At 50.3% G+C, this 25136-nt stretch overlaps 1 protein-coding gene across 1 annotated transcript; it reads left to right on the forward strand.

Moving 5' to 3' along the window:
* The first annotated feature begins 220 nt into the window (after nucleotides 1-220).
* On the forward strand, nucleotides 221-19800 carry P3H1 (prolyl 3-hydroxylase 1). Its single transcript, NM_001258160.1, is given in 15 exon segments — nucleotides 221-736; nucleotides 4776-4928; nucleotides 7855-8044; nucleotides 8262-8393; nucleotides 9318-9457; nucleotides 11645-11734; nucleotides 12064-12116; nucleotides 12291-12412; nucleotides 14616-14743; nucleotides 14911-15006; nucleotides 15862-16012; nucleotides 17852-17969; nucleotides 18400-18475; nucleotides 18788-18928; nucleotides 19329-19800. Coding segments are annotated over 15 exon segments (2211 nt in total). The 5' UTR covers nucleotides 221-271; the 3' UTR covers nucleotides 19485-19800.
* The last annotated feature ends 5336 nt before the right edge of the window (nucleotides 19801-25136 follow it).

A 25136-nucleotide genomic window follows, 5' to 3' on the forward strand; every position in this document is an offset into this window, starting at 1 on the left:
GCGGAGCTTCCGTATTTCTTGTCCACTGGGCTTCAGAGCGACTGAGCAAAGCCTGAGCTCGGAGGCGGGGCTCCGGCTGACGCGCCGGGATTCGCTGAGGGCCGGTGGGGGTATCTGGGTTGACTGAAAGGAAAAGAGGCGGTGCAAGCCTCGTGGGCATGCGCCGCCCGGCTTGGGAGGTGGGGCTTCGCCCGGGGGCGGGCCTTCTCCGGGGGTGGGACTCCGGCCTCTGTGTTGGGTGGCTATCGGTCCCGTTAGGTCTGAGGAGACGATGGCGGCACGCGCGTTGAAGCTGCTGACCACACTGCTGGCTGTCGTGGCCGCTGCCTCCCAAGCCGAGGTCGAGTCCGAGGCAGGATGGGGCGTGGTGACTCCTGATCTGCTCTTCGCGGAGGGGACCGCAGCCTATGCGCGCGGGGACTGGCCCGGGGTGGTCCTGAGCATGGAACGGGCGCTGCGCTCCCGGGCCGCCCTCCGCGCCCTTCGCCTGCGCTGCCGCACCCGGTGTGCCGCCGACTTCCCGTGGGAGCTGGACCCTGAATCGCTCCCCAGCCCGGCCCAGGCCTCGGGCGCCGCAGCCCTGCGCGACCTGAGCTTCTTCGGGGGCCTCCTGCGCCGCGCCGCCTGCCTGCGCGGCTGCCTCGGGCCGCCGGCCGCCCACTCGCTCAGCGAAGAGATGGAGCTGGAGTTCCGCAAGCGGAGCCCCTACAACTACCTGCAGGTCGCCTACTTCAAGGTGCAGACCAGCCCGGAGCCGGGCGGCCGGGGTCCTTCTGGGGAGAGGAATGTTGCAGGGGACCTGGGGAGCCAGGGGGATCGGGGAAGTGTCCGCAGGGAGGGGAAAGTGGCCTCCTGGCTGGGGAGCTCTCCTCGGAGCCGGGGAGAGCTGCTCCCTGGCAGGAGACCTTCCTCGCCCAGTTCGCATGGGCAGTTGCTAACCCCAGAGGTCCAGCCTGGGGTTAGGGCACAGGCCAAGCAAAACTCATGGCCATTTTGTTCCCTGGGAAATCTCCTGCAGGGAATTAAAGCGGTAGTTTGGGTCTCCCATCCTAATGTCATTTTAAGTGTCCGACTGAGAAGCTAGTAGCGGTCTACAATATGTTCCTTCCGGTTGGTTTTCCAGTGGTGCTTTTCCTGCTGTTTGATTCAGCAGCTCTGTTTCAGGATGTGAGGTTGCCACGTCGCCAGCAGGGGCTGTCTGGCCCTGCCTGTCGGGGGGACCCTCTGGCTAGTCTGTCAGGTTTACAAAGAACATGAGTATTTTTAGGAATGCCAGAATGCCATGTTTTCAAGTGTACACTTGGGCTTGGAGCGTTCCAGGCTTGTTTGGTGGTGGTGATGGTGACGATGATGATGATAATGATGATGATGATGATGATGATAGCCAGCACGTACTTCAGGCAGTATTTTAAGCAGTTTGCCTTTATTAACGCATTTGCCCTAATCTTCACAATATCCTGTCAGGTAGATGCTGTTATTAGTCCCGCTGTATTGGGGGTGGGGGGAGAAAGAGCTGTGCATTATATCTGTTATATCTGTAGTTTAAAAGACCTTCGATTCGACCTAAAGAGAGACTGAGAGACTCTTGGGGACCCCAGATTTCCACCCCTCCACAACATTCTGCCTACACAGTTCCCTTCATTTTTCCTAGTTACTCAGAAGAGCGCTGGACTTGAAATCAAAATAATTGCATTATGTCTTTGGTTATGTCGCTTCATCATAGCACTTTCTAAAATTACTTGACAAACATGTATTGCATGCCTACTGCATTCCAGTTCTTGTACAGGTACTTAAATGCTCGACTAACATCTTTGCTTTGTCTTGCTTTGATGTTAAGAGTTACTGTAGTAAGGGATACTGCAAGGGCATATACTTAGGGCTGTGGGAGCACAAAGGAGGGAGACTCTAGCTTTATCTCAGAGAAATTAGACTTCAAAGAAGAGGTAATATTGAAGCCCGTCCTAAGTATTGTCAGGGGGAGAGGAAGGAAGGCTCCTCCAGATAGAGGGAAAAGTAGAACCAAAGCATGATGTATTCAGGAAAAAAAATGAATTGTTGTGATTGCAATGTCGAGGTGTGTGTGGGGAGTAGTAGGAGAAGAGGCTAGAATGGTCACTGAGGCCAAATTTGGAAGAGAATTCTGCGGACTGCAGGGAGCCATCCTCAGATTTGGGTTTTAAAACACTCATTCTGGAAACCATGGTGAATGAGCCTTGGAAGAAGGAGAAACTGGTGGCACATGATTAGGAGACAGGCATTTGTCCACAAGAGAGGAGGTTAAGTACCTCAGTGCTTAGGGAGTAAAGAAGACTGGGGGTGGAGAGAGGAGTGAGGACATGAGGGAGAACAGAGACAGGCAGGAGCAGTGCTGAAAGATACAAGAGATAGAGTAATTCCATAAAAGGGACAGACCTGAGAAAATTTCTAATTTTACAGTTAAAGAAACTGAGGTACAGAGATGGGGAGTTATTTACCTTGGGTCACCTAACCAGGGCTGACTCCTTTAGTGTGCCTTTACTAGTACCAGTGATAAGGAAATAAGTTTTCTTAGCATATTAATCATACCATCTAAAATTTATGGAGCACTTGATCTGTGCCCAGCACCATGTATTACAGGCTGCATGTATTATTATCTCTTTGAACTCTCAACAATGCTAGGAGATAGCTACAGAATGCTATCTCCAGATGATAGATTAGGGAAACTGAGTTTAGAAAGTAAACTTTAAATATCTTGTCTACTGCCCAGCCAGTCAGTGAGTCATTAAGCCCAGATTTGCTGCTGGCCGGTCTCTTTTCTTTTTCTTTTTTTTGAGACAGAGTCTTGCTCTGTTGCCAGGCTGGAGTGCAGTAGCGATCTTGGCTCACTGCAACCTCTGACTTCCTGGTTCAAATGATTCTTCTGCCTCAGCCTGTCGAGTAGCTGGGATTACAGGCACATGCCATCACACCCGGCTAATTTTTGTATTTTTAGTAGAGACGGGGTTTCACCATATTGGCCAGGATGGTCTCGATCTCCTGACCTCGTGATCCGTCCTCCTCGGCCTCCCAAAGTGCTGGGATTACAGGCATGAGCCACCACGGCTGGCCCTCTTTTCTTTTTTTTTTTTTTTTTGAGACGGAGTTTCGCTCTCATTACCCAAGCTTGAGTGCAATGGTGCGATCTCAGCTCACTGCAACCTCTGCCTCCTGGGTTCAAGCAATTGTCCTGCCTCAGCCTCCTGAGTAGCTGGGATTACAGGCGCATGCCACCACGCCCAGCTATTTTTTGTATTTTTAGTAGAGACGGGGTTTCACCATGTTGGTCAGGCTGGTCTCAAACTCCTGACCTCATGATCCGCCCACCTCAGCCTCCCAAAGTGCTGGGATTACAGGCATGAGCCCCTGTGCCTGGCCATGGCCGGTCTCTTTGATACCAGTGTCCACACAGTTAATTACTAGATCATCAGTGATTTATTTGGTTGGATTCTATATATGAAACCTGTGTTACTTTGATATGCTGGAGTCCATTGCTGTGGGTATTGTTGTAGTCTGTAGCCTATTTCTTTCTCCCCCTTGGATTGCTTTTTTTTTTTTTTTTTGAAACGGAGTCTCACTCTGTCACCCAGGCTGGAGTGCAGTGTGGCCATCTCAGCTCGCTGTAACCTCCACCTCTGGTTCAAGCGATTCTCCTACCTCAGCCTCCCAAGTAGCTGGGATTACAGGTGTGCGCCACAACACCCAGCTAATTTTTGTATTTTTAGTAGAGACAGGGTTTCATCATGTTGGCCAGGCTGGTCTCAAACTCCTGACCTCAAGTGATCTGCCCCCCTTGGCCTCCCAAAGTGCTGGGATTACAGGCGCAAACTGCCGCCCCCGACCAACCCCTCAGATTTCTTAGACCTATTTGTTTGAACCTCATGAGCCCTGAGCTTTGAGTCAGAAAGTACATGTCTGGACTTAGTAAAGGACCTTAGAATTTTTAGCCATCCACATTTTCCCTAAATGTCTCAAGAATGCTTCATTTTATTTTATGCAAAAAAAAAAAAATTCTAGGAAAATTCTTAGGCATAGTCTGTTAGCTGCTCTTTTTTCTCTACCCCTAAATCCTTGAAGCCACAGAATTTTTTCAGGTCAGGCATTACATTTGAATCATGAAATATATATATGTATTCTTTTTTTTTTTTTTTTTTTTGAGTCAGGATCCTGCTCTGTCACCCAAGCTGGAATGCTGTGGCACCATCTCGGCTCACTGTAACCTCTGCCTCCCAGACCCAAGCGATCCTCCCACCTTAGCCTGCTGAATAGCTGGGACTACAGACATACAGTACCATGTAATTTTTGTATTTTTTGTAAAGACAGGGTTTCACCATGTTGCCCAGTCTGGTCTTGAACGCCTGAGCTCAAGTGATCCACCTGCCTCGGCCTCTAAAAATGCTGGGATTACCGATGTGAGCCACCGCGCCCAGCATGAAAACATATCATATGGGCAGTCAGTCTTTCACAGCACTCCCCATACAATATGACCTTTGTTTTAAAATACAACATTGCTACTTCCTATCATCTGGGGAACCCCTAAATCTGACTTGGGAAAGAGCTACAAATCTGCCCAGGGCACTGTGCTCCTAATCTCTGGTGGGTAGTTCCTGCAATAGGTGTGCTTCTTGGGGCTGGCAGGGCTGGGCATGCTGAGTGGAGGGCTCGGGGAGCAGGGATTTCCTGTTTATGTAGACTGCTCATGTGGACACAAACATTCAGAGTTTGGATGTGAGCATTACCTTCTCATGCTTCGTTCTTAGATCAACAAGTTGGAGAAAGCTGTCGCTGCAGCACACACCTTCTTCATGGGCAATCCTGAGCACATGGAGATGCGGCAGAACCTAGACTATTACCAAACCATGTCTGGAGTAAAGGAGGCCGACTTCAAGGATCTTGAGACTCAACCCCATATGGTGAAAAAAAAACTTTATCCCCTTCTTTCTCTCTTTCTTTTTAAGTTTATTTTAGAGACAGAGTCTTGCTCTGTCACCCAGGCTAGAGTGCAGTGGCTTGATCATAGGTCACTGTAACCTCAAATTCCTGGACTCAAGAGACTCTCCAGTCTCGGCCTCCTGAGTAGTTGGGACTACAGGCATGCATTCTTTCGTTTTTTTTAAATGACATTGCTAAGGTTGTTTTCTAATTACATTACAGAAGTAATAAATGTTCATTGTATAACATTGTAGAAATGTAGATAAGTATAAAACAAAAAGTAATCATTTGTAATACTGCCACCTTAAGAAAACCAGTTTAGATAGTCTTCCGTATATAATTTTTTTCATCTAATTTGGTGTTATATTGTGTATGCATTTTTTATCATCTTTTTTTATTTTTATTTTTTTGAGACAGGGTCTCACTTTGTTGTCCAGGCTGCAGTGCAGTGGTGTGATCATGGCTCACTGCAGCCTTGACCTCCTGGGCTCAAGTGATCCACCCGCCTCAGCCTCCCAAATAGCTGGAACTACAGGTATGCACTACCACACCCACCTATTGTTTTTATTTTTTGTAGAGATGGGGTCTCACTGTGTTGCCCAGGCTGATTTCAAACTCCTGGGCTCAAGCGATCCTACCACCTTGGCCTCCCAAACTGCTGGCATTACAGGTGTGAGTCACCATGCCCAGCCCTGTCATCATTTTTTAGCTAACATTAGTATCAGCCTTTTCTCATGTCTTCAGTTTTATTTGAAAACATAATTGTTTATGGCTGCATGATAGTCCATCTTATGCGGAGACTATATTCATTCACTAGTCACATTTTTTTGGTCATGTACATTTTTGATTTTCACTACAATAAATGTTACAGTAGCCCTCAATGTTCTTATTCTGTTTGTTTAGCAGGAAAAGTCTATTCCAAAGGAGAGATTGTCTGTGATGATACAGCATTTTATAGAGAGCTTATGGTTCCTTACATTTAATTATGAACCAAGAATGTTAGAAACAATGTAAGAATGACTTTTAGGCTGGGCACAGTGGCTCACACCTATAATCCCAGTACTTTGGGAGGCCGAGGCGGGTGGTACACTTAAGGTCAGGAGTTTGAGACCAGCCTGGCCAATATGGTGAAACCCCATCTCTACTAAAAATACAAAAATTAGCCAGGCATGGTGGCGCATGCTTGTAATCCCAGCTACTCAAGGTGAAGGCAAGAGAATAGCTTGAACCTGGAAGGCGGAGGTTGCAGTGAGCTGAGATCGTGCCACTGTACTCCAGCCTGGGTGACAAAGCAAGAGTCAAAAAAAAGAAAAGAAAAGAATGACTTTTAAAGGTAAATTGTGGCCGGGTTCAGTGGCTCACACCTGTCATCCCAGCACTCTGGGAGGCCAAGGCGGGCAGATCACAAGGTCAGGAGATCGAGACCATCCTGCCCAACATGGTGAATCCCTGTTTCTACTAAAAATACACAAATTAGCTGAGCATGGTAGTGTGTGCCTATAGTCCCAGCTACTCAGGAGCCTGAGGCAGGAGAATCACTTGAACTGGGAGGCGGACGTTGCAGTGAGCTGACATTGTGCCACTGCACTCCAGCCTGGGTGACAGAGTGAGACTCCATCACACACACACACAAAAAAAGTAAGTTATGTCAGCCAGGCATGGTGGCTTATACCTGTAATCCCAGCACTTTGGGAGGCCATGGTGAGTGGATCACTTGAGGCCAGAAGTTCAAGACCAGCCTGGCCAACATGGTGAAATTCTGTCTCTACTAAAAATACAAAAATTAACCAGGTGTTGTGGTGCATGCCTGTAATCCCAGCTTCTCAGGAGGCTGAGGTGCTAGAATCACTTGAACCCAGGAAGTGGAGGATGCAGGGAGCCAAGATCACGCCACTGCCCTCCAGCCTGGGCTGTCTGTCTCAGAAAAAAAAAAAAAAGACTCTGTCTCAAAACAAAACAAAAAAAATGTAAGTTGTGTTTATTTGAAAACTGTTAGCCCTACAAAAAAGCGCAAGAATCTGGCACAGGCGCGGTGGCTTACGCCTGTAAGCACTTTGGGAGGCCAAGGCGTGTGTATCACCTGAGGTCAGGAGTTCGAGACCAGCCAGACCAACATGAAGAAACCCTGTCTCTACTAAAAATACAAAATTAGCCGGGCATGGTGGTGCATGCCTGTAATCCCAGCTACTCTGGAGGCTGAGGCAGGAGAATTGCTTGAACCCCAGAGGCAGAGGATGCGGTGAGCCAAGATTGCACCATTGCGCTCTAGCCTGGGCAACAAGAGTGAAACTCTGTCTCAAAAAAAAAGTGCAAGAATCTGTTACTAATTTGGTGGGGGCCGGGGGAGGGAAGAAAAGTAAAAGAAAATCATAATGAACTCCCAGATATCTTTCATCCAGATTAAGAGTTAGATGTTTTTTGGCCAGGCACGGTGGCTCCCACCTATAATCCCAGCACTTTAGGAGGCCAAGGTGGGAGGATTGCTTGAGCTTAGGAGTTCGAGACCAGCCTGGCCAACATGGTGAAACCCCATCTTTACTAAAATACAAAAATTAGCTGGGCACGGTGGTACGTGCCTGTAATCCCAGCTACTAGGTAGGCTGAGGCAAGAGAATCGTTTGAACCCAGGAAGAGGAGGTTGCAGTGAGCTGAGATTGTGCCACTGCACTCCAGCCTGGGCAACAGAGTGAGACTCTGTCTCAAAAAAAGCTAAATGTTTTAAAATTTCCGGAGGAACATGTAAAGACCATTTACAAAAGGCCTTCATTATATAGTGGCACCCAGGTCACCCCTTTCCATCCGTAACCTGAGGAACAGGAAATTAGGACCCCCGTGAAGATGGCTGAGGTCAAGGAGAGTGGGTTCCTCCTCTGTGGCCTGCGTTTGAGTGCTCCTTCTTCCCAGTAGCAAGAATTTCGACTGGGAGTGCGACTCTACTCAGAGGAACAGCCACAGGAAGCCGTGCCCCACCTAGAGGCGGCGCTGCACGAGTACTTTGTGGCCTATGAGGAGTGCCATGCCCTCTGCGAAGGGCCCTATGACTACGATGGCTACAACTACCTTGAGTACAACGCTGACCTCTTCCAGGCCATCACAGGTGGGTGCAGTTCAGAACCAGACCTTCAACCAGGCCTCCTGGGACTCTAAGGTCACCATCTGATAATATAAATGGAGAATCTTCACCCTCATCCCTCAATTTATTAAATCTGAGAAGCCGATGAAAAATTGCTTCCATTTGAATGCGTTCATTTTAACCAGAATTTGAGTCCTAAAGAGTGACCTCATAGTTATTCCGCCTCTTTGATTCCTTTCAGATCATTATATCCAGGTCCTCAGCTGTAAGCAGAACTGCGTCACTGAGCTTGCTTCCCACCCAAGTCGAGAGAAGCCCTTTGAAGACTTCCTCCCATCCCATTATAATTATCTGCAGTTTGCCTACTATAACAGTAAGGCCTGCTTTCCTTCCTCTTTCTCTGCTGGCTAACTAAGAAGCTAAAGGCAAGGTGGACAGGGATTACAGCCACTTACTTCCTCAAGGTGTTTGGCTTCTTTCAGTAGCTACGGGAGGCACCATGCCAAGTGATCCTTGGGTAGTTTGTTATAAGCAACTGGCCTAGGAAGCCAATACCAGCAACCCAAAAAGCTGGGGGAGGGAGACTTAGGACCTCATTTCTTGTGCCTTCTATAACTTGTAATCTATTTTTGCTTTCGAATTAAAGTTAATAGCGAAAGTAAGGGTGTGCCACTGTTTAGCTCAGAGGACATTTGCCAGCCCTCTCCCTGATATAGCACTGATGCTTTTGTGGGGCTGCCAATTAATACCCAGAAAACCAACTGTTTGCAGAGTTCCCACTGTGTGCTAAGCATTACAAACATATTGATGAGTGTACAGTATTTACAGTTGAGTTGAGGTGACTAACAAATATCAACAAGAACTATTCTGCCAAAGAGACAGTCTGCTATTGTAATCTTCCCCGTCTTCTGAAAATCTATAGAAAAAAGAAGGTAGGAAGACAGAGAAATTGATCTAATGATTGAGTGTATTGAGGCAGAATATTAAGGAGTATTTGAATTATTTGTGCATCTTTAAAGATGTGGGCATGCAGAGAATTCTGATTCTTTTCTCTTTCATTGTTAGGCAGCCCTGAGGACACTGACCACCTCACCTTAAAATTAATCACACATTCTATGTGTATTCCATAACTTCTGCCCCTGAAATCAGGCCATGATGTTAAGTAGCAGGCACCACCTTGTCATGTTGCCATTGCCTAAGCTTTGCGGAGACTGAGCACCAAGTGGTCCCTGGTGCCAGGATTTGATCCTTTCCTTTTGACCCTTTCCTCTCAGCCATTCTTCTTTCCACTTTGCAGTTGGGAATTATACACAGGCTGTTGAATGTGCCAAGACCTATCTTCTCTTCTTCCCCAATGACGAGGTGATGAACCAAAATTTGGCCTATTATGCAGCTATGCTTGGAGAAGAACACGCCAGATCCATTGGCCCCCGTGAGGTGAGAAACTTCCTTCTGTTATGACAGCTGCCAGCTGAACTCCTGAATGCAGACCTGAGGGCGGAAGAGTGGGGTAGCAGAGGGGAGTCAGTGCTGCGCGTGCAGGGCAGGAGCCAGGTGTCAGTGTCGGGGTCAGATGTGAGTTCACCCACTCGGCTTGTTATTCAGAGGAGAAAGGAGCACAGCACAGGAGGGAGTGTGGGGAGTACACAGGAGCCTCAATTAGTGTTATCTGGGCCCAGAAGTCTGTTCTCTGAGTCCTGTAGAACTGCGCGGCGGGCATGTTCTTTCCCCTCTTGGCACCCCTAACTTGGACACTCGATATTGTTTGGCCAAGATCTATCTTTTTCACTTAATGCTGGGTTATTTGTTTTTTGTTTTTTTTTTCCTGTTCACCTGTTTTCTGTCTCCATTTTCTTTCCCATCTCTTCTTCTTCCTGCCATTGTTTGTTCTCTCTCCCATCTTTCAGCGTTTTCCTTGTCTCACTCCAAAACCGGGAGAAATATCTGTAAAACACAAAGGCTGCTGCGCTGAAGGGAAACACCCAGGCTCTTCCTTCCCAGCCCTGGGGAGTCTGAGAGGCTCCAGTAGAAACAGCCTCTTGCTGTCCCTCCCGTGTGTGTTGTCTTTGTAGTTGTCCTCTTTGGCCACTAGATGGTGACCATCTGGCTTTAAGATGGCACTTTCAGTCTCTTTCGTCTTGCTTGGTTAATACCTTTTCCCTGCCTTATGGCCATTAAGGGGAGCCTGAGGGGAGTGAGGGGAAATAAACCCATGTGGCCAATCTCGCATTTGTAACTAGAAGTCCCCTTTTGGAAAGATGGTAACTAACATTTGTTGAGCCCCTGTCCAGGTGAAGCTCTGTGCAGGGTGGGCTGTATCCATCATCCCATTTAATCATCACAGCTGCCCTGCAAGGTGGGCAGTCTTCTTCCCACTTTAGGGATGAGGACTGTTAGCATCTGAGAGAGGAAGCAACTTGTGCAGTGGCTTGTGGCCAGTCGGTGATGACCGGAATCTGTTCCCTGCTTGGCCCCAGTGTAGGCACAGCTCCAGACACATGGCTGACACTCAGTAAATGAGCGTGGAATGAATAAAGGATGGAAGTGGGGTTTGCTTCATAGCAGCCTTATAGGGTAATTGGAGAGGATTAAATGAGATAACATAGCACTTGGTGACAGAAGCCAGTAATGTAAACTCCTGAGGAGAAAGCGTCTCTCTTCCTCTTAGGTAAATATAGTAGATGACATAGGATTCATTGACTCCTTTAATTCCTCCTTGAACTGCTTCATGTTTTATTTCAACTGATGATGTCTTATTTTTCTCTTCCTTCCTCCTCCTGCTGCTTGGAGATTAGCAGGGCACCTAGGGAAAGATGTGACCCTGGAAGGTACTCAGTTTCCTTGCCCTGGGTAAGCCTTGCCCGGGAGTCCACGTGGGAAGGCCAGAGTGCCAGGCCCTCCCACTGCAGCTGCTCATTCTCAGGGAGGGGTGTGGCCTGGTTAGGGTCTGAGAGGAGGCAGGTGGCAGAACAGAAAGCACATGGGCTTTAGGACTGTAAAGACCCGGCTCTGTCTGTCCAAATGCACATTCTGCTATGAAAAAAAAAAAAAAAAAAGATAACAGAAGACCTGGGTTTGACTGTAGGTCCCTGCTCTCCCATGTCCTGTAGTGTCACCTTAGACAGTGGTACATCTCTGTGCCTCAGATGCTTCCTCTGTAGAATGAGCATACTAGTATCAACCTCAGATGTGGCTATAAAGATTAAATGAATAACATGTCAGTTGCCTAATGCCTGATTCCTTTTCCTGCTTTGTGGACTCCTGTAGAAGTCAAGAAGGAATTCTCCTTCTTTGAAGAATATTTCTACTTCTAAGAATCATCAGATTTTCTGTCCTAGAGACTAATGGGGGTTGGGATGGGGGAGGAGCAGGGCTTTTTCCCTTAAGTAAAGCCTGGTTATTCCGGTACCTCAGAGGTACTATTGCTTGTGCCAGGCAGAGAAACCCTTGGACACAGAAATTAGACTTTTGTCCCAAACTGAGGAACAGACAGAGAGCATTGGTAGGGAGAAGGAGGCCTCAGGTCACATGGGAGCGTCAGTGTGGGGTGCCAGGGAGGGGAACCCCCAGAGGTTAAAAGCCAGGGCTGAGTTCTGGGGGACTTGTTTGCCTTTGTACCCGCAGAGTGCCAAAGAGTACCGACAGCGAAGCCTTCTGGAGAAAGAGCTGCTCTTCTTCGCTTATGATGTTTTTGGAATCCCCTTTGTGGATCCGGTGAGCTAGGGTACAGGAGCTGGAAGGGCGCAGGGACAGAGTGAGCGGGGGAGACGAATGGGGACGAGGGGAACACTGTGCAATTCTGACAGAAAACTTGTTGGAGGCTGAGCCTAGCCTGGGATCTGTGCAAGGCAGGGATGAGAGACAGATGAAAGGGGAACACTGGGCAGCTAGAAGTGACTTAGATGTGGAAACCTCCCATTTTGTCTCCTGAAAGGAAGAGGGTGATGAGCTGGATTACTTCTGTGGGCCTATTTTATGCATTGAGACACCTGGAAGATTAAGTAGATCATCTTACCTTTTTCATTTCTTCCGGACCTACTTAGGATTCATGGACTCCGGAAGAGGTGATTCCCAAGAGATTGCAAGAGAAACAGAAGTGAGGACCTTGAAGAAACTGCATGGTTGGATCAGTCTGATGAAGCACTTGAGGCTTCCTGAGCCTAGGCAGATGTGAACTCCTGGCAAGGGGTGGGCAGGTCCAGTTTGGGAAGTTGGGGTGGAGCCCAGGGCTGGCCTTCGAATGCAGTCCTCAGAGCGGCTGTGCCCATAGGTCAGAACGGGAAACAGCCGTACGCATCTCCCAGGAGATTGGGAACCTTATGAAGGAAATTGAGACCCTAGTGGAAGAGAAGACCAAGGAGTCATTGGATGTGAGCAGACTGACCCGGGAAGGTGAGAGGACAGAGATAGGGGCATGTCTGACTGTCTTCAGGGAGCCAGGCAGGTCACCTCACGTTTGCCAGGCAGTGCTGCACCCCAGCATTACAGAACTCACCATGAGCCAGCCTCAGGGTCCCAGTTCAGTGGGCATCCTTCCTAACTCACCAGCGGGACTTTCAACTGGAAAGAGCACTGAGAATTGTCCTTTGGTTCAGAAATCAGACTCCAGGATGTAGTGGTGCACACCTATAATCCCAGCTACTCGGCAGGCTGAGGCAGGAGGATCGCTTGACCCCCGGAGTTTGAATCCAGCCTGGGCAATATAGCAAGACCTCATCTTTAAAAAAAATAAAAAAGAAAGTAAGACTCCTGTGTCACAGAAACACGAGTGACTAGTGTTGTCCACTTCTATAGGTATTAACTCATCCTGTCTCCCCACTCCCAAACTCTTTTCTCCCAGTTTTCACCATTCGTCCTGTTACCGAGACTCAACGCCTTCAGGCCTCCTTTGACTCCTCTTCCTCCTGTGCCCATCCCCTGCAAGCTGCTGGGAAGGCCTACTGATTGTGGCTCTGCTCTGCAGTGCTGCTTCTCAGCTCTCTCCCCAGCCTTTTCTGTTTTTCATTGCCTCAGGTCTCCTTCAGGGCCTGGCACCTCCTATCTGTACCCACCCTCTCCTCGCCTGGCCTGTCCTTCCCTCTGCCTGCTCATGGTAGCTAGGCCAGTCTTCCACACACTGGCCTCTGACCCATCCTCCGTGCCTGCCCCTTAACTGAATGTTCTACTGTTGTCCTGTTTACACCTTCTCTTCACACAGGACTGCACCTTGTTCCATAAGCCTGCCTGCTGCCCACCAGTCTGTGTTTATGCCTGGCTCTCCTAGTATGCTTCCCACCATCCCTGCCCATGAGGGCATCTGAGATACACCCTGCAAAGCCTTTCTTTTTCCTTTTTGGAGGCGGAGTCTCGCTCTGTTGCCAGACTGGAGTGCAGTGGTGCAATCTTTGCTCATTGCAACCTCCACATCCCGGGATCATCAAACAATTCTCCTGCCTCAGCCTCCTGAGTAGCTGGGATTACAGGCATGTGGCACCATGCCTGACTCATTTTTTTGTGTTTTTAGTAGATACAGGGTTTCACCATGTTGGCCAGGCTGGTCTCAAACTCCTGACCTTGTGATCCACTCACCTCGGCCTCCCAAAGTGCTGGGATTACAGGTGTGAGCCACCATGCCCAGCCGTAAAGCCTTTCTTAACCTCCCAGATGATTGGAGTGCCCTCCTTTCTTTTGAACTTCTTAGGGCATTTACGATCTGTCTTGTGCTAGTTATTTGCATAATTGTTAGAGAACAGGTACTGCTTCTAGGATTCATCTCTCACCCTGTCTGGCACAGTTCTTGGTACACACTGAAGCCTCAGTTATCGAGTGGAGTTGAACTGAGTCTCTAGTATTAGTATGTCCCTAGCACAGAGAAACACCGTGAGAACTGTAAGAGAGAAATGTTGACCTTTGCCCTATAGTTGCTTAAATTAACAGAGGTTAATTAAACAAGATTAGTGTATGAAAATAATTTGTCCAGCATTCCTTTGTTTTCAGACCACTTTCACTTTGTTATTTCTCTTGATTCTTACAATTGTCTGAGAGATGGGTCATGCAGATTGCAAGATCCTTATTTTAAATGAAAATGATGATATCATGGTAGCCAAACTTTTGAGGACTTACCATCTGCCAAATGTCGTGCTAAGTGTTTAACTTGCCTTCCTTGTTCTTAACATTATACTGGCATCAAACATATAAGGTAGATGCTGTTTGACCGATGAGAACATTTTAATTAATTAAAATTAACCTCAGGGAGGTTAAGTAACTTGCCAAGGTCACACAGCTAATCAATGGAGGATCTAGGAGTCAAAGTCAGTTCTTCCTCATTCTCGAGCTCATGTTTTAGGATTGTGTTTCTGATGTTTCCTCAACAGTGTGTCATGGCCCAAGAGCTAGCAGCTATTTGGTCATGGAGCTGGGACTGGGAATCTCATCTTTCAGCTCTATGTTCTGTCCTCTGGACTATTCTGCCTTTGAAAATGACCTAGCGGGAGATTTTGCTGGTGAAAAGGAAACAGCTGGAATTTCTGTTTATGACAAGGAGGCAATATCTAATGGAGAGTCTTTGGTCAGAGCTGCTGCTAGATTTAGCTAAAGTTTTGTCATTGCTTTGCAGGTGGCCCCCTGCTGTATGAAGGCATCAGTCTCACCATGAACTCCAGACTCCTGAATGGTTCCCAGCGGGTGGTGATGGACGGTGTAATCTCTGACCATGAATGTCAGGAGCTGCAGAGACTGACCAACGTAAGGGAAGCCCAGTGACTGCACTTTCCCCTGAGGGTCCAGCTTCCCCCCATCAAGTGCCCCTTGGGTGGTAGCCTTCACCTTCCTCTTGCTGGCTGCAGTTGACCACCTCTTCTCAAGCCCTCAGCTGTCGTGGCTAACATCACCTTGTGTTTTGGGCCTTGTAGGTGGCAGCAACCTCAGGAGATGGCTACCGGGGTCAAACCTCCCCACATACTCCCAATGAAAAGTTCTATGGTGTCACTGTCTTCAAAGCCCTCAAGGTAAGATCAACACTTGGCATTCTAGAGTGTGGAGAAAGCGGTGGGAAAGGGGGAAGCTCAGGCTTTGAGGAGGAGTTGGGGCTGGTGCCAGGAAAGGTGAAGAGGGTCCACCTGCCAACATTCCTGTTGCCAGGAAGTGAAGATGAGTTATGTTGAGTGAGGTTCTCTTTCGAATCCTCGCTGTTCGACCGAGTGTAATAAAAGCAAAGTGAGCAGTTAAGACTGCTGGCCAAAGCTATGAGAATGCTTTCCGAAGAAAGGCTGATTTCAGAGGGCTGTGCTTCTGTGCAGGATGCACAGAGTGCTCATAGAGAGAGGAAGGAGAGGAGGAAGAGGAATATGGTAGAGGTATTGGGCATGGGCAGCAGAGGCTGCAGCTTCAGTGGGGGTGCGGGGATGTGAGATGGGCCTAGTCCTCATTGTCTCTGGCAGCCCAAAGAGGGGCGTTGTATTTGTCCGTTTTCACACTGCTGATAAAGACATACCCAAGACTGGGCAATTTACAAAAGAAAGAGGTTTAACTGGACTCTTACAGTTCCATGTGGCTGGGGTAGCCTCACAGTCATGGTAGAAGGCAAGGAGGAACAAGTCACGTCTTACATGGATGGCAGCAGGCAAAGGGAGAACTTCTGCAGGCAAACTCCCATTTTTTTAAAGCCATCAGATCTCGTGAGATTTACTCACTGTTATGAGAATGGCACGGGAAAGATCCACCCCCATGATTCAGTCATCTCCCACTGGGTCCCTTCCACAACACATGGGAATTATGGGAGCTACAAGATAAGATTTGGGTGGGGACACAGAGCCAAACCATATCAGGCGTTCAGGGCAGCTGACCACCTGTTTCCTTGGCAGCTGGGGCAAGAAGGCAAAGTTCCTCTGCAGAGTGCCCACCTGTACTACAACGTGACGGAGAAGGTGCGGCGCATCATGGAGTCCTACTTCCGCCTGGACACGCCCCTCTACTTCTCCTACTCTCATCTGGTGTGCCGCACTGCCATCGAAGGTGGGACTCATCACCCCCGCAGGCTCCCACACATGCTGCATCTCAGCTCTGTGCTGGATGCTGAGGACACAGAGAATAGGATGCGATCCCTTTTCTCCAGTTGGGGAACCAATGTAAACAAATGAGTGGCATCCCAGTGTGATGCATGCCACAGTAGCATGGAGGAAGTTATAGTCAACCTACCTGGCTATCAAGAAGGCTTCCCAGAGGGAAACGGGGTGCAGCCAGAAAGGTGGCCTCCCCTCACTCGTCACACAACGCACGTTCATGGGGAAGCTGGCGCTAAACCATTCGCAGAGGACCTGCTTCCCGGTCAGGATTTCATACAGAGCTGAGCAGCTCCCTCGCTGCCACCTGTTGAAAGTCAGCCCTCAACAGAAGGGTTTGTTAAAAGCAAAAATAATAACAACAGCAAAAAGAAGGCTTCCCGAGGAAGCGATGGGAGTTTTGCAGGATGAATACGATTACGGAGTACACTGGGTGGTGGGATGGTATTTGCACAGGATTGGAGGCATTGTGCAGCCCGGTAGTCAGGGGAACTAAGAAAGCTGCCAAATCCTGGAGAGCTACCTTCAAGGATTTTTTATCCTTTAGCTCAACCATAGCTATGTGGCAGGTTCTCTTTTACTAATTGTTAAATACCAAATTTGTGAGAGAGCTGCGTGATTTACAAGTGAGAGTGGCCTGGAGCTTACGCCTCATTCCCTCACCCACCCACATTCCCTTCTGCATGTCTGAGAAGGCGAGAGGTTCGGCCAGTGCTGCAAGGATCCCATGTGGCCCAGAGCCGGCTCTGTCATACTGGAGCCTTCAGCAGGCCCCTGGCACTGACGGCCATTGGTAGGTGGCACAGATCAGACAGCTTTCCTCTGCCTCAGGATGTTTGGAATTCTGTCAGAATCTGGGCACACCCAAAGGGACCAGTCAGATACACAACTGGGTGTGTCACAAGCCCCCGGTGGGAGAGCACAGGCACAGGCCCCAGGAGGCCAGAGAGGCCTCATCAAGCAGTGAAGGACGTGGTGAGGCCTTGACTTTTAAAAGATTCATTTTGCTGCTGTGTGTGCGGAGAGATTTCAAACCAAAAAGGGAAGCTGGTCGGCGGTGACCTCCGTGGACAAGGGTAAAGCCCTAAACTCAGGAAGTGGCAGTGGGAGGAGGGAGAAGCGAGGCCCTGGGAAGGTGCAGGAGGTGGAGGGACAGGACCTAGTGACTGGCTGGACAAGTGGGAATGGAGAAGGAGGCACCCACCACGATGTGATGGTGCCTACACAAAGGTTTACATTGGGGAAAGACATGGTCTGCCTGGTATTTGACAGTGAGCCCAGTCTGTTCCCTTTTGTGACCTTCTCCCTGCATGGTTTCTTCACCCACCCCACCCCACCCCAGAGCCCCCCTGAAGTTCATGCTTTCCCTTTGCTAGGCAGCTCTGCCCCACTTCCTCCCACTCAGTCCCATCTTCTGCCGTCCTGAGGGAAGGCTGACCACTCTGCCCTGCATCCCTCCCACCTCCTGACCCCTCATTCTCGCTTCCCTGGGCCTTTGTATTTTGTAAAGTGCAGCTACAAACAAGGGTTGTGCCATTCTGCCCAGGATCTGCCCTTGGTTGGAGCCCTTCATTCCTGCTTGCCACACCCTGCTCACTTCTGCCAAGAACTGTCCTAGGAAGCCTGCAGACTTGTCCTGGCCCCTAGGCTTGTGGCTTAGCCAAAGACACCCCCCTAGTTCACTGGGCATTCCATAGACTCAGACACATTTTGGGAAGCACCTCCCCTGCCAAGAAGAGAGCTGTGCCATCTCCCGAGGTGCTGCCGTGCTAACGTGTGACATTGGCCCCAGAGGTCCAGGCGGAGAGGAAGGATGATAGTCATCCAGTCCACGTAGACAACTGCATCCTGAATGCTGAGACCCTCGTGTGTGTCAAAGAGCCCCCAGCCTACACCTTCCGGGACTACAGGTGAGTGTGGGGCAGGTGCGGGGTGAGGAAGTCTGTGCCCTCCCAGAGGCCCCACAGCGCCCTGCACTCTACTACCCCACCCTAGCACACACACATACTGGTTTGGGCTAGCTGTTCCCAGAGTCCAACCCTGTATCCCCAAACCTGCTGGATAAGAAGATAGGCAAAGCGGGAATCATAGCGTGGTGTGACAGGAACAGTAGTGTGAGTGGACTTGGTACAGAAGCACCCTGAGAAGGGCACAGGGGACTCTGAGGTGAGGGTGGAGAGTGGAAAGGTGGAGTTTGTGCGGCATCAGTGTAGGTTCTTAAAAGTCTTCCCTCCCACACAAAACCACCGTCCTGCTGCTGGTTGAGAGCACCTGGAGGCAAAGACTCTGGGGAGAGGGAGGTGGGGAAGGGCCGTGTTGAGATGTCCCTGCCTTTGCCAGCGCCATCCTTTACCTCAATGGAGACTTCGATGGCGGAAACTTTTATTTCACTGAACTGGATGCCAAGACCGTGACGGTGAGTGCTCCTTTGTCCTTGTCCCTGGGAGATAAAAAGTCCATTTTCTACAGCTGATGTTCCCAAAGTGCGGTGGACAAAAATAACCAACTGGACTTCCCAGTGGGCAGTACCCTTCCCCCAGCCAGAGGGGCTTTCAGACGTGTCCATCACTCCTCTCGCCGGTCACCCTTTCTCTTTAGTTCTGGCCTTCGGGAAGCCAACCTGAAGAGCTGCCCTCGGTCCTGAGCCATAATGAGCCCATGTCTCTTCTGAGAGTGGACCACAGTCTTTGTCCTGTGCAACCCCCCCTTCCCTTTCTGTCCCCCTTAGGCAGAGGTGCAACCTCAGTGTGGAAGGGCCGTGGGATTCTCTTCAGGCACTGAAAACCCACATGGAGTGAAGGCTGTCACCAGGGGGCAGCGCTGTGCCATCGCCCTGTGGTTCACCCTGGACCCTCGACACAGCGAGCGGGTGAGAGCAGCCGGTGCTGCAGTGACCCATTCCCAGAGTGCCCTGGCTTTGCCTCTCCCTTCCCCCAATCCCATTGCCAGTGGCCGAGACACGAAAGGAGCACTTGGGACACCAGCTCCAATGCCCTGTCATTATGGTCACATTGCCTTGTCCTCCCTGGGCCTGCTGTGAACGGGATCCAGGTGGGGAAAGGGGTCAAGACAGGGAGCGATGCTGAGTTCTTGCTTCCGTCCTTGGGCCCCACTTCAGCTGTCCTTGTCCAGAGAGTAGGACCTGCTGGGAAGGAGATGAGCCTGGGGCCATTAAGGAACCTTCCTTGTCCCCTGGGAAGTAGCAGCTGAAAGATAGCGAGTGCCTGGTCCGGAGGCCTCTCTGAATGGACAGGGGTTTGTCCTTGCAGGACAGGGTGCAGGCAGATGACCTGGTGAAGATGCTTTTCAGCCCAGAAGAGATGGACCTCTCCCAGGAGCAGCCCCTGGATGCCCAGCAGGGCCCCCCTGAACCTGCACAAGAGTCTCTCTCGGGCAGCGAATCAAAGCCCAAGGATGAGCTATGACAGCGTCCAGGTCAGATAGATGGGTGACTAGACCCACGGAGAGGAACTCTCCCGCGCTCTGAGCTGGCCAGTCCCTCAGGGCTGTGGAGCAGTGAGCCTACGTCTGCCACTCAGCCGAGGGGACCCTGCTCACAGCCTTCTACATGGTGCTACTGCTCTTGGAGTGGACATGACCAGACACCGCACCCCCTGGACCTGGCTGAGGGCTCAGGACACAGGCCCAGACACCCCAAGGGGCCTCCACAGGCTGCTGCATGACAGCAATACAGTATTTAAGTGTCTGTGTAGACAACCAAAGAATAAATGATTCATGGTGTTTTTTACTTGGTTTGTTCAGACAGTGGAAATTTGCCCAGAGACAAAAATTCTGTCCCAGAGGTCTCACTTGATAAAAATTGCTCTAGGCAGGACCCAGTGGCAGGTGCAGGACGAGAAGGCCTGGCTTGGTACCTGGCTCAGCCACTTGCTGTGCAGCCACAGGCCACACACTTAACCTTCAGCACCTCAGGGTTGTCATCTGTATAATGGGGATCATAGTCCTCCCTCTGCTCACCTTCTGGGGCAGCTGTATGGCCCAGATGCAGTATCGGATGTGACAACACTTGTAAACGGTAAAGCTCTGGGTGAATGGTTGGGATTATGGTTAATCCTCTTCTGGCAGGGAACAGTGGTCAGCAGTGCCCTGGCACGTCGCCCCCATGTCAGCCACATGCTTCGTGCTCTGCTGTCTGTCCTCCGTGTCCTGTATCTCAGCCTCCCTGTGCAGAACGACACACTCTAGGAAACACTGGAAATGGAGATTTAGCTCCTCTGGCTACATCCCTGGTACTAGGTCCAGAGCTTTTACTGTGCTTAAGATGCTACAGGGCATTGAGTGTAGGAACCTGCACCTGAGTGTTCACTTCTTCCATCAACCAATGTATATTTACTGAGCACCAGCTAAGTGCCTGGTCCTGGGAACATGGTAGTGAACAAAACAAGTCCCCACCTTCATACAGCTTGTATTTTGTAGGAGAGACAGATAACACGTGTAAAGTGTGTGTGTGTGTGTGTGTGTGTGTGTGTGTGTGTGTGTGTGTGTGTGTGTGTAACCCTTTGAGGTAGAAAATAAAACAAGTCAGGGCCCAAGGTGGAGGAAAAACAAGGAAGTCAATGTGGCAGTGTAGATTGGGCAAGAAAGAGTGTAGTGACATTAGCCAGGAGAGGTGTCGTGCGCCTGTAGTCCCAGCTACTCAGGAGGCTGAGGCAGGAGGATCGTTTGAGCCTGGAAGTTCGAGGCTGCAGTGAGCTGTGATCGCCCCACTGCACTCCAGCCTGCTCAAAAAAGCAAGATCCCAGCTCTAAAGACAAATAAAAAGGAGAGTGGTGGATTGTCAGGGGTGTCTGGGGCCTATTTTTAAAGTAGAGCCAACAGGCATTGCTGATGGATTGGATGTGAGGTGTGAGAAAAGGCATCAAGAAGCAGCTAGGCCAGGCTCAGTAGTTCACGCCTATAATCCCAGCAGATTGGGAGGCCAAGGCAGGTGGATCACTTGAGCTCAGAAGTTCAAGACCAGCCTGGTCAACATAGGGTGACCCTGCCTCTAAAAAAATTTTTAAAAGCCAGGCATGGTAATGCACACCTGTGGTCCCAACTACTAAGGAGGCTGAGGTAGGAGGATCACGAGCCCAGGAGGTCAAGCCTGCTCCACTGCACTCCAGCCTGAGTGACAGAGCAAGACCATGCCTCAAAGAAAGAACAAGGCTGGTCGTTGTGGCTCACGCCTGTAATCCCAGCACTTTGGGAGGCCGAGGCAAGTGGATCACCCAAGGTAAGTAGGTTGAAACCAGCCTGGCCAACATGGTGAAACCCGTCTCTACTAAAAATACAAAAATTAGCTGGGCTTCATGGCAGGTGCCTGTAATCCCAGCTACTTGGGAGGCTGAGGCAGGAGAATCGCTTAAACTTGGCAAGTGGAGGTTGCAGTGAGTCAAGATCACGCCACTGTACTCCAGCCTGGGCGCCAGAGCGAGACTCTATCTCAAAAAAAAAAAAAAAAACAAAAAAAACAGCCAGGCACGGTGGCTCACGCCTGTAATCCCAGAACTTTGGGAGGCCAAGGCCGGTGGATCACCCAAGGTCAGGAGTTTGAGACCAGACTGGCCAATATGGCAAAACTCCATCTCTACTAAAAATACAAAAATTAGCTGGGTGTGGTGGCAGGTGTCTGTAATCCCAGCTACTCAAGTGGCTGAGGTGAAATAATCACTTGAACCCAGGAGACGGAGGTTGCAGTGAGCCAAGATTGCACCATTGCACTACAGCCTGGGCAACAAGCGTGAAACTCCATCTCAAATAAATAAATACGAACAAAAACAAAAGTTCCAATTTAAAAAAAAAAGGTTATTGGGCTGAGCAAAGTGACGCACGCTTGTAATCCCAACATGTTGGGAGGCCAAGTCAGGAGGATCACTTAAGCCCAGAAGTTCAAGACCAGCCTTGGCAACACGGGAAAACCGTATCTCTATTAAAAAAGAAAAATTGATTTTTAGGAAACGATTATTTTTTGAGCTGGGAGATAGCACTGCGTGTTAGTTGGCTGATGGGAATGATCCAGTCAAAATAGTCACTCCTCCTTTTATCATGGTTGATCCCCGCTGTCCTATTTGGGTGACTCACTCGGCATACAGAGAGGACCACATTAGTGCAAAGAGCATGAACTTTACTCACACACTGAGCTGGGTGACACCCCCACTTCCACCACGTGGAGCTGTGTGACCTCCAGCAAGTTAGGGAACCTGCGTGTGTTTCCTCACCAGCGGAATGGAATCACAGTCCTTCCCAGGATGGTTGAGCAAGGGAATGCTCACAAAGCAACCAGCACGAAACGCTTAGCCCATGGTAGACATCAACATTACAGGAGACTACATCAGCCTGATTCTGGTTTTCCAGAAGTTTCCACATCAAGGCAGATGACCTTTACAGTTTCAGCTTATGCTAACCAGATACAGGCAGCAGCCTCTTAACTGAGCTCACAAAAGGCCAGATGTTTTCAAGGCAGCAGGCCCAAGAGAAGTATATATAATTAGAGTGGGGCAAGTCCTCCTGGAAGCATGGGGCGATGGAAGCCTGGCTGAGATGCAACTGTGATGTAGGTCTGTGTTTGGTAAGGCACGTGCAAGGGCGAGAAGAAAGGAGAGAGCCCATGGGAGGGTTGGAGGGGACGAGAAGCAACTCCTCAAACTCGGTGAAGATTCAGATATGGAAGACGCCACTAGTCTCTGGTGCCCCAGGCATCTAACAGAGCTCTCAGGAGGGGCATCAAGAGACAGATCCTGTACTCAGTGTCGTTAGCACAGGAGATAAGACAAATGGGACGGCCACATGTGTCACAGAGGCGCTAGGCCCGGGCGAGAGAGTGGAACACAAAAATGTGTCTCCTAACACAGTCTCAAGGTGCTCAGGGACCTCAGGAAGGAGGTAAATGATGTGCTAAGTGCAGCGAATGAAAAGATGCCAAGAGTATGATGGGATTGCAGATCAGGATGCTTAGCCGTGCCTGGGCAGGCAGAATCGTTGGGGGTGGCCACACAGCTGGCTGTATTGCTTTCTAGCTGTGTGCCCTGAGGCAAGTAGTCTCCATTCCAAGCTTATAGTTCCGGGAATCTCAGACTCTGAGTTGGCAGGGTGATAAGAACTCCAAAATTTCAAATGATGATTGCAGAGAAGGTGCTAGATTGCTAAAGACTGAATCAGACCCTCCTAACTGGCAGTGAGAGAAGGCGGTGGAAAGGTCTCCGATTTTTCACAGGGAAGGAGGCAAAAACATTGAATCCTCATACCAATCAGTCAGTGATCACCACATACCTAGCGAGGCCGGCTCTCAGGCACTGTTGCAGAGGAAGTGGCAGTGGGTCTTCAGCCACAGGCAGTCTGCCCACTCCCAGGGTGCGAAGGCTGGAGGGGCAGACGGTGCGGGGAGTCTTTTTGGAACAGAGCTTTAATTAGCCACAGTTCTGCAGGCGTTTTACGATTTCAAACGGCATTTCTCACCTATCATCTGATCCTTGTAAACTCCCTCATGCATCAGACAGGGCAAGTGTTATTATCCCTACTTTTCAGTGGAGAAACCAGGTCCAGGGAAGCTGAGGACTTGGCTGTCACATAGCTTTTCAGTGGCAGGGGTAAAGCTAGCACTGTAGGCTTCTCGTAGCCTGAGTGAAAGCACAGTGTGGTGTGCCACCCCAGGGCAGTTTCAGTGAGCTCTTAATGGAGGCTGGGCTGGGTCCCTGAGCCTTCCTGTTCTCCCCGCATGCCTGGGAGTCACTGGACTGCAAGGGGGGCACCAGGAGTGGTAGGTGCCCTAGGTGGAGAAGCTGTGCCAGGTTACGGAGTGCCACTCCAGAAGCAGAATCTGAATTCCAAAAGGCTTTGGAACAAGAATGAGGGAAGGCCATCAGGGTAGGAGAGACTCAAAGCCTCAAATAACAAAGAGAAGGGATAAACAGAAGCGCTTCAGAGGAAGAGGAGAGCCCTGTTCTGGATCACGAAGAGGCTCTGGGAACGCCCAGGATGGAGGAGCATGCAGGCCTCCTGCTGGCTCTGGGGCCCTGTGGACCGTGGCTCCCTTTCCCTCTTTGGCTCTCAAATTGTCAATGGAGGGGGCCGCAGCCCGTGGTCTCTGAGGCGTGTTTCTGACTGGCCTCTGGGCTCCTGACCCAGGTCCCCCTGAAACCAGAATGACCCCTGGATCTTCCCTACAGAGAGCACTCCCGCAGATGGCAGGGAAAAGGTGCCAAGGCCCAGCGTGGGGAGAAGGAGGGCTTTGCCTTTGGAGAAGCATATGAGGAACAGCTACCCAGCACCAGGCCCCTGCCCTCCCCAGACATCGCTTACCTTAACAGACCACCACAACTCCATGCAGCAAACCTCCCATTTAGAGTGAGGACCCTGAGGCACCACAGTCATTCAGGTCACCCCTGGGGAGTATCTTGTCACTGCCCGCGGCCCCCTTCAATCTGGACCCGGTGCCTCCCTCAAAAAGGGAGGAGTGTGGGAGAGAGACCGTGAGGGCAAGCACCACACAGTTTCAAGCGGAAAACTCTTCCTGCTGCTTCCTGGCTGGGGGTCTATCACCTCCCTCCGCCGTGGTCTCCTTACTGTTAGGAGGCCTGCTGCCTGCAACGGTGGCCCGCATGCTTAAATTAATGCACTGGTCGCAGGGTGCCCATTGCGGCCCCAGCAGGATGGAGGAGGCTCCCCTCGATCCTACTGTCTTGTCATTGTGGCAGAGGAATTTGAGCTCAGGACTTACTTCTTTGCCACTGTCCTAGACCCCATTTGCTCTTTCGGACCCGCAGGTCATGCAGGAAGCAGGTCTGAGAGCATGTGGCTCTGACCCTCCCAGCACAGAGAGCCTCAGAGGGTCGCAGTGTGGGCCACCACAGGCCAAGCAGTGCCCACCCTTGACCCTCAGACGGCAGACCACTCCCCCAGCTCTGGCCAGAGTTGCAGGCCATACCAGAGGCCTACGCCCTGGGCGGGCACCCTGGGCGGGCACACAGGGCTGCCATTGTCTGCTCAGCGCCTGGCACCCTCTCGTTTGCATAGCCACGTGAAGAATGCGAGGGAGCAGGCTGGGGACTTGTCCCTTCAGAGGGGGGTTGGGCTGT

This window comes from Macaca mulatta, chromosome 1 (assembly GCF_049350105.2).
Source record: "Macaca mulatta isolate MMU2019108-1 chromosome 1, T2T-MMU8v2.0, whole genome shotgun sequence".
Classification (NCBI taxonomy): Eukaryota; Metazoa; Chordata; class Mammalia; order Primates; family Cercopithecidae; genus Macaca; species Macaca mulatta.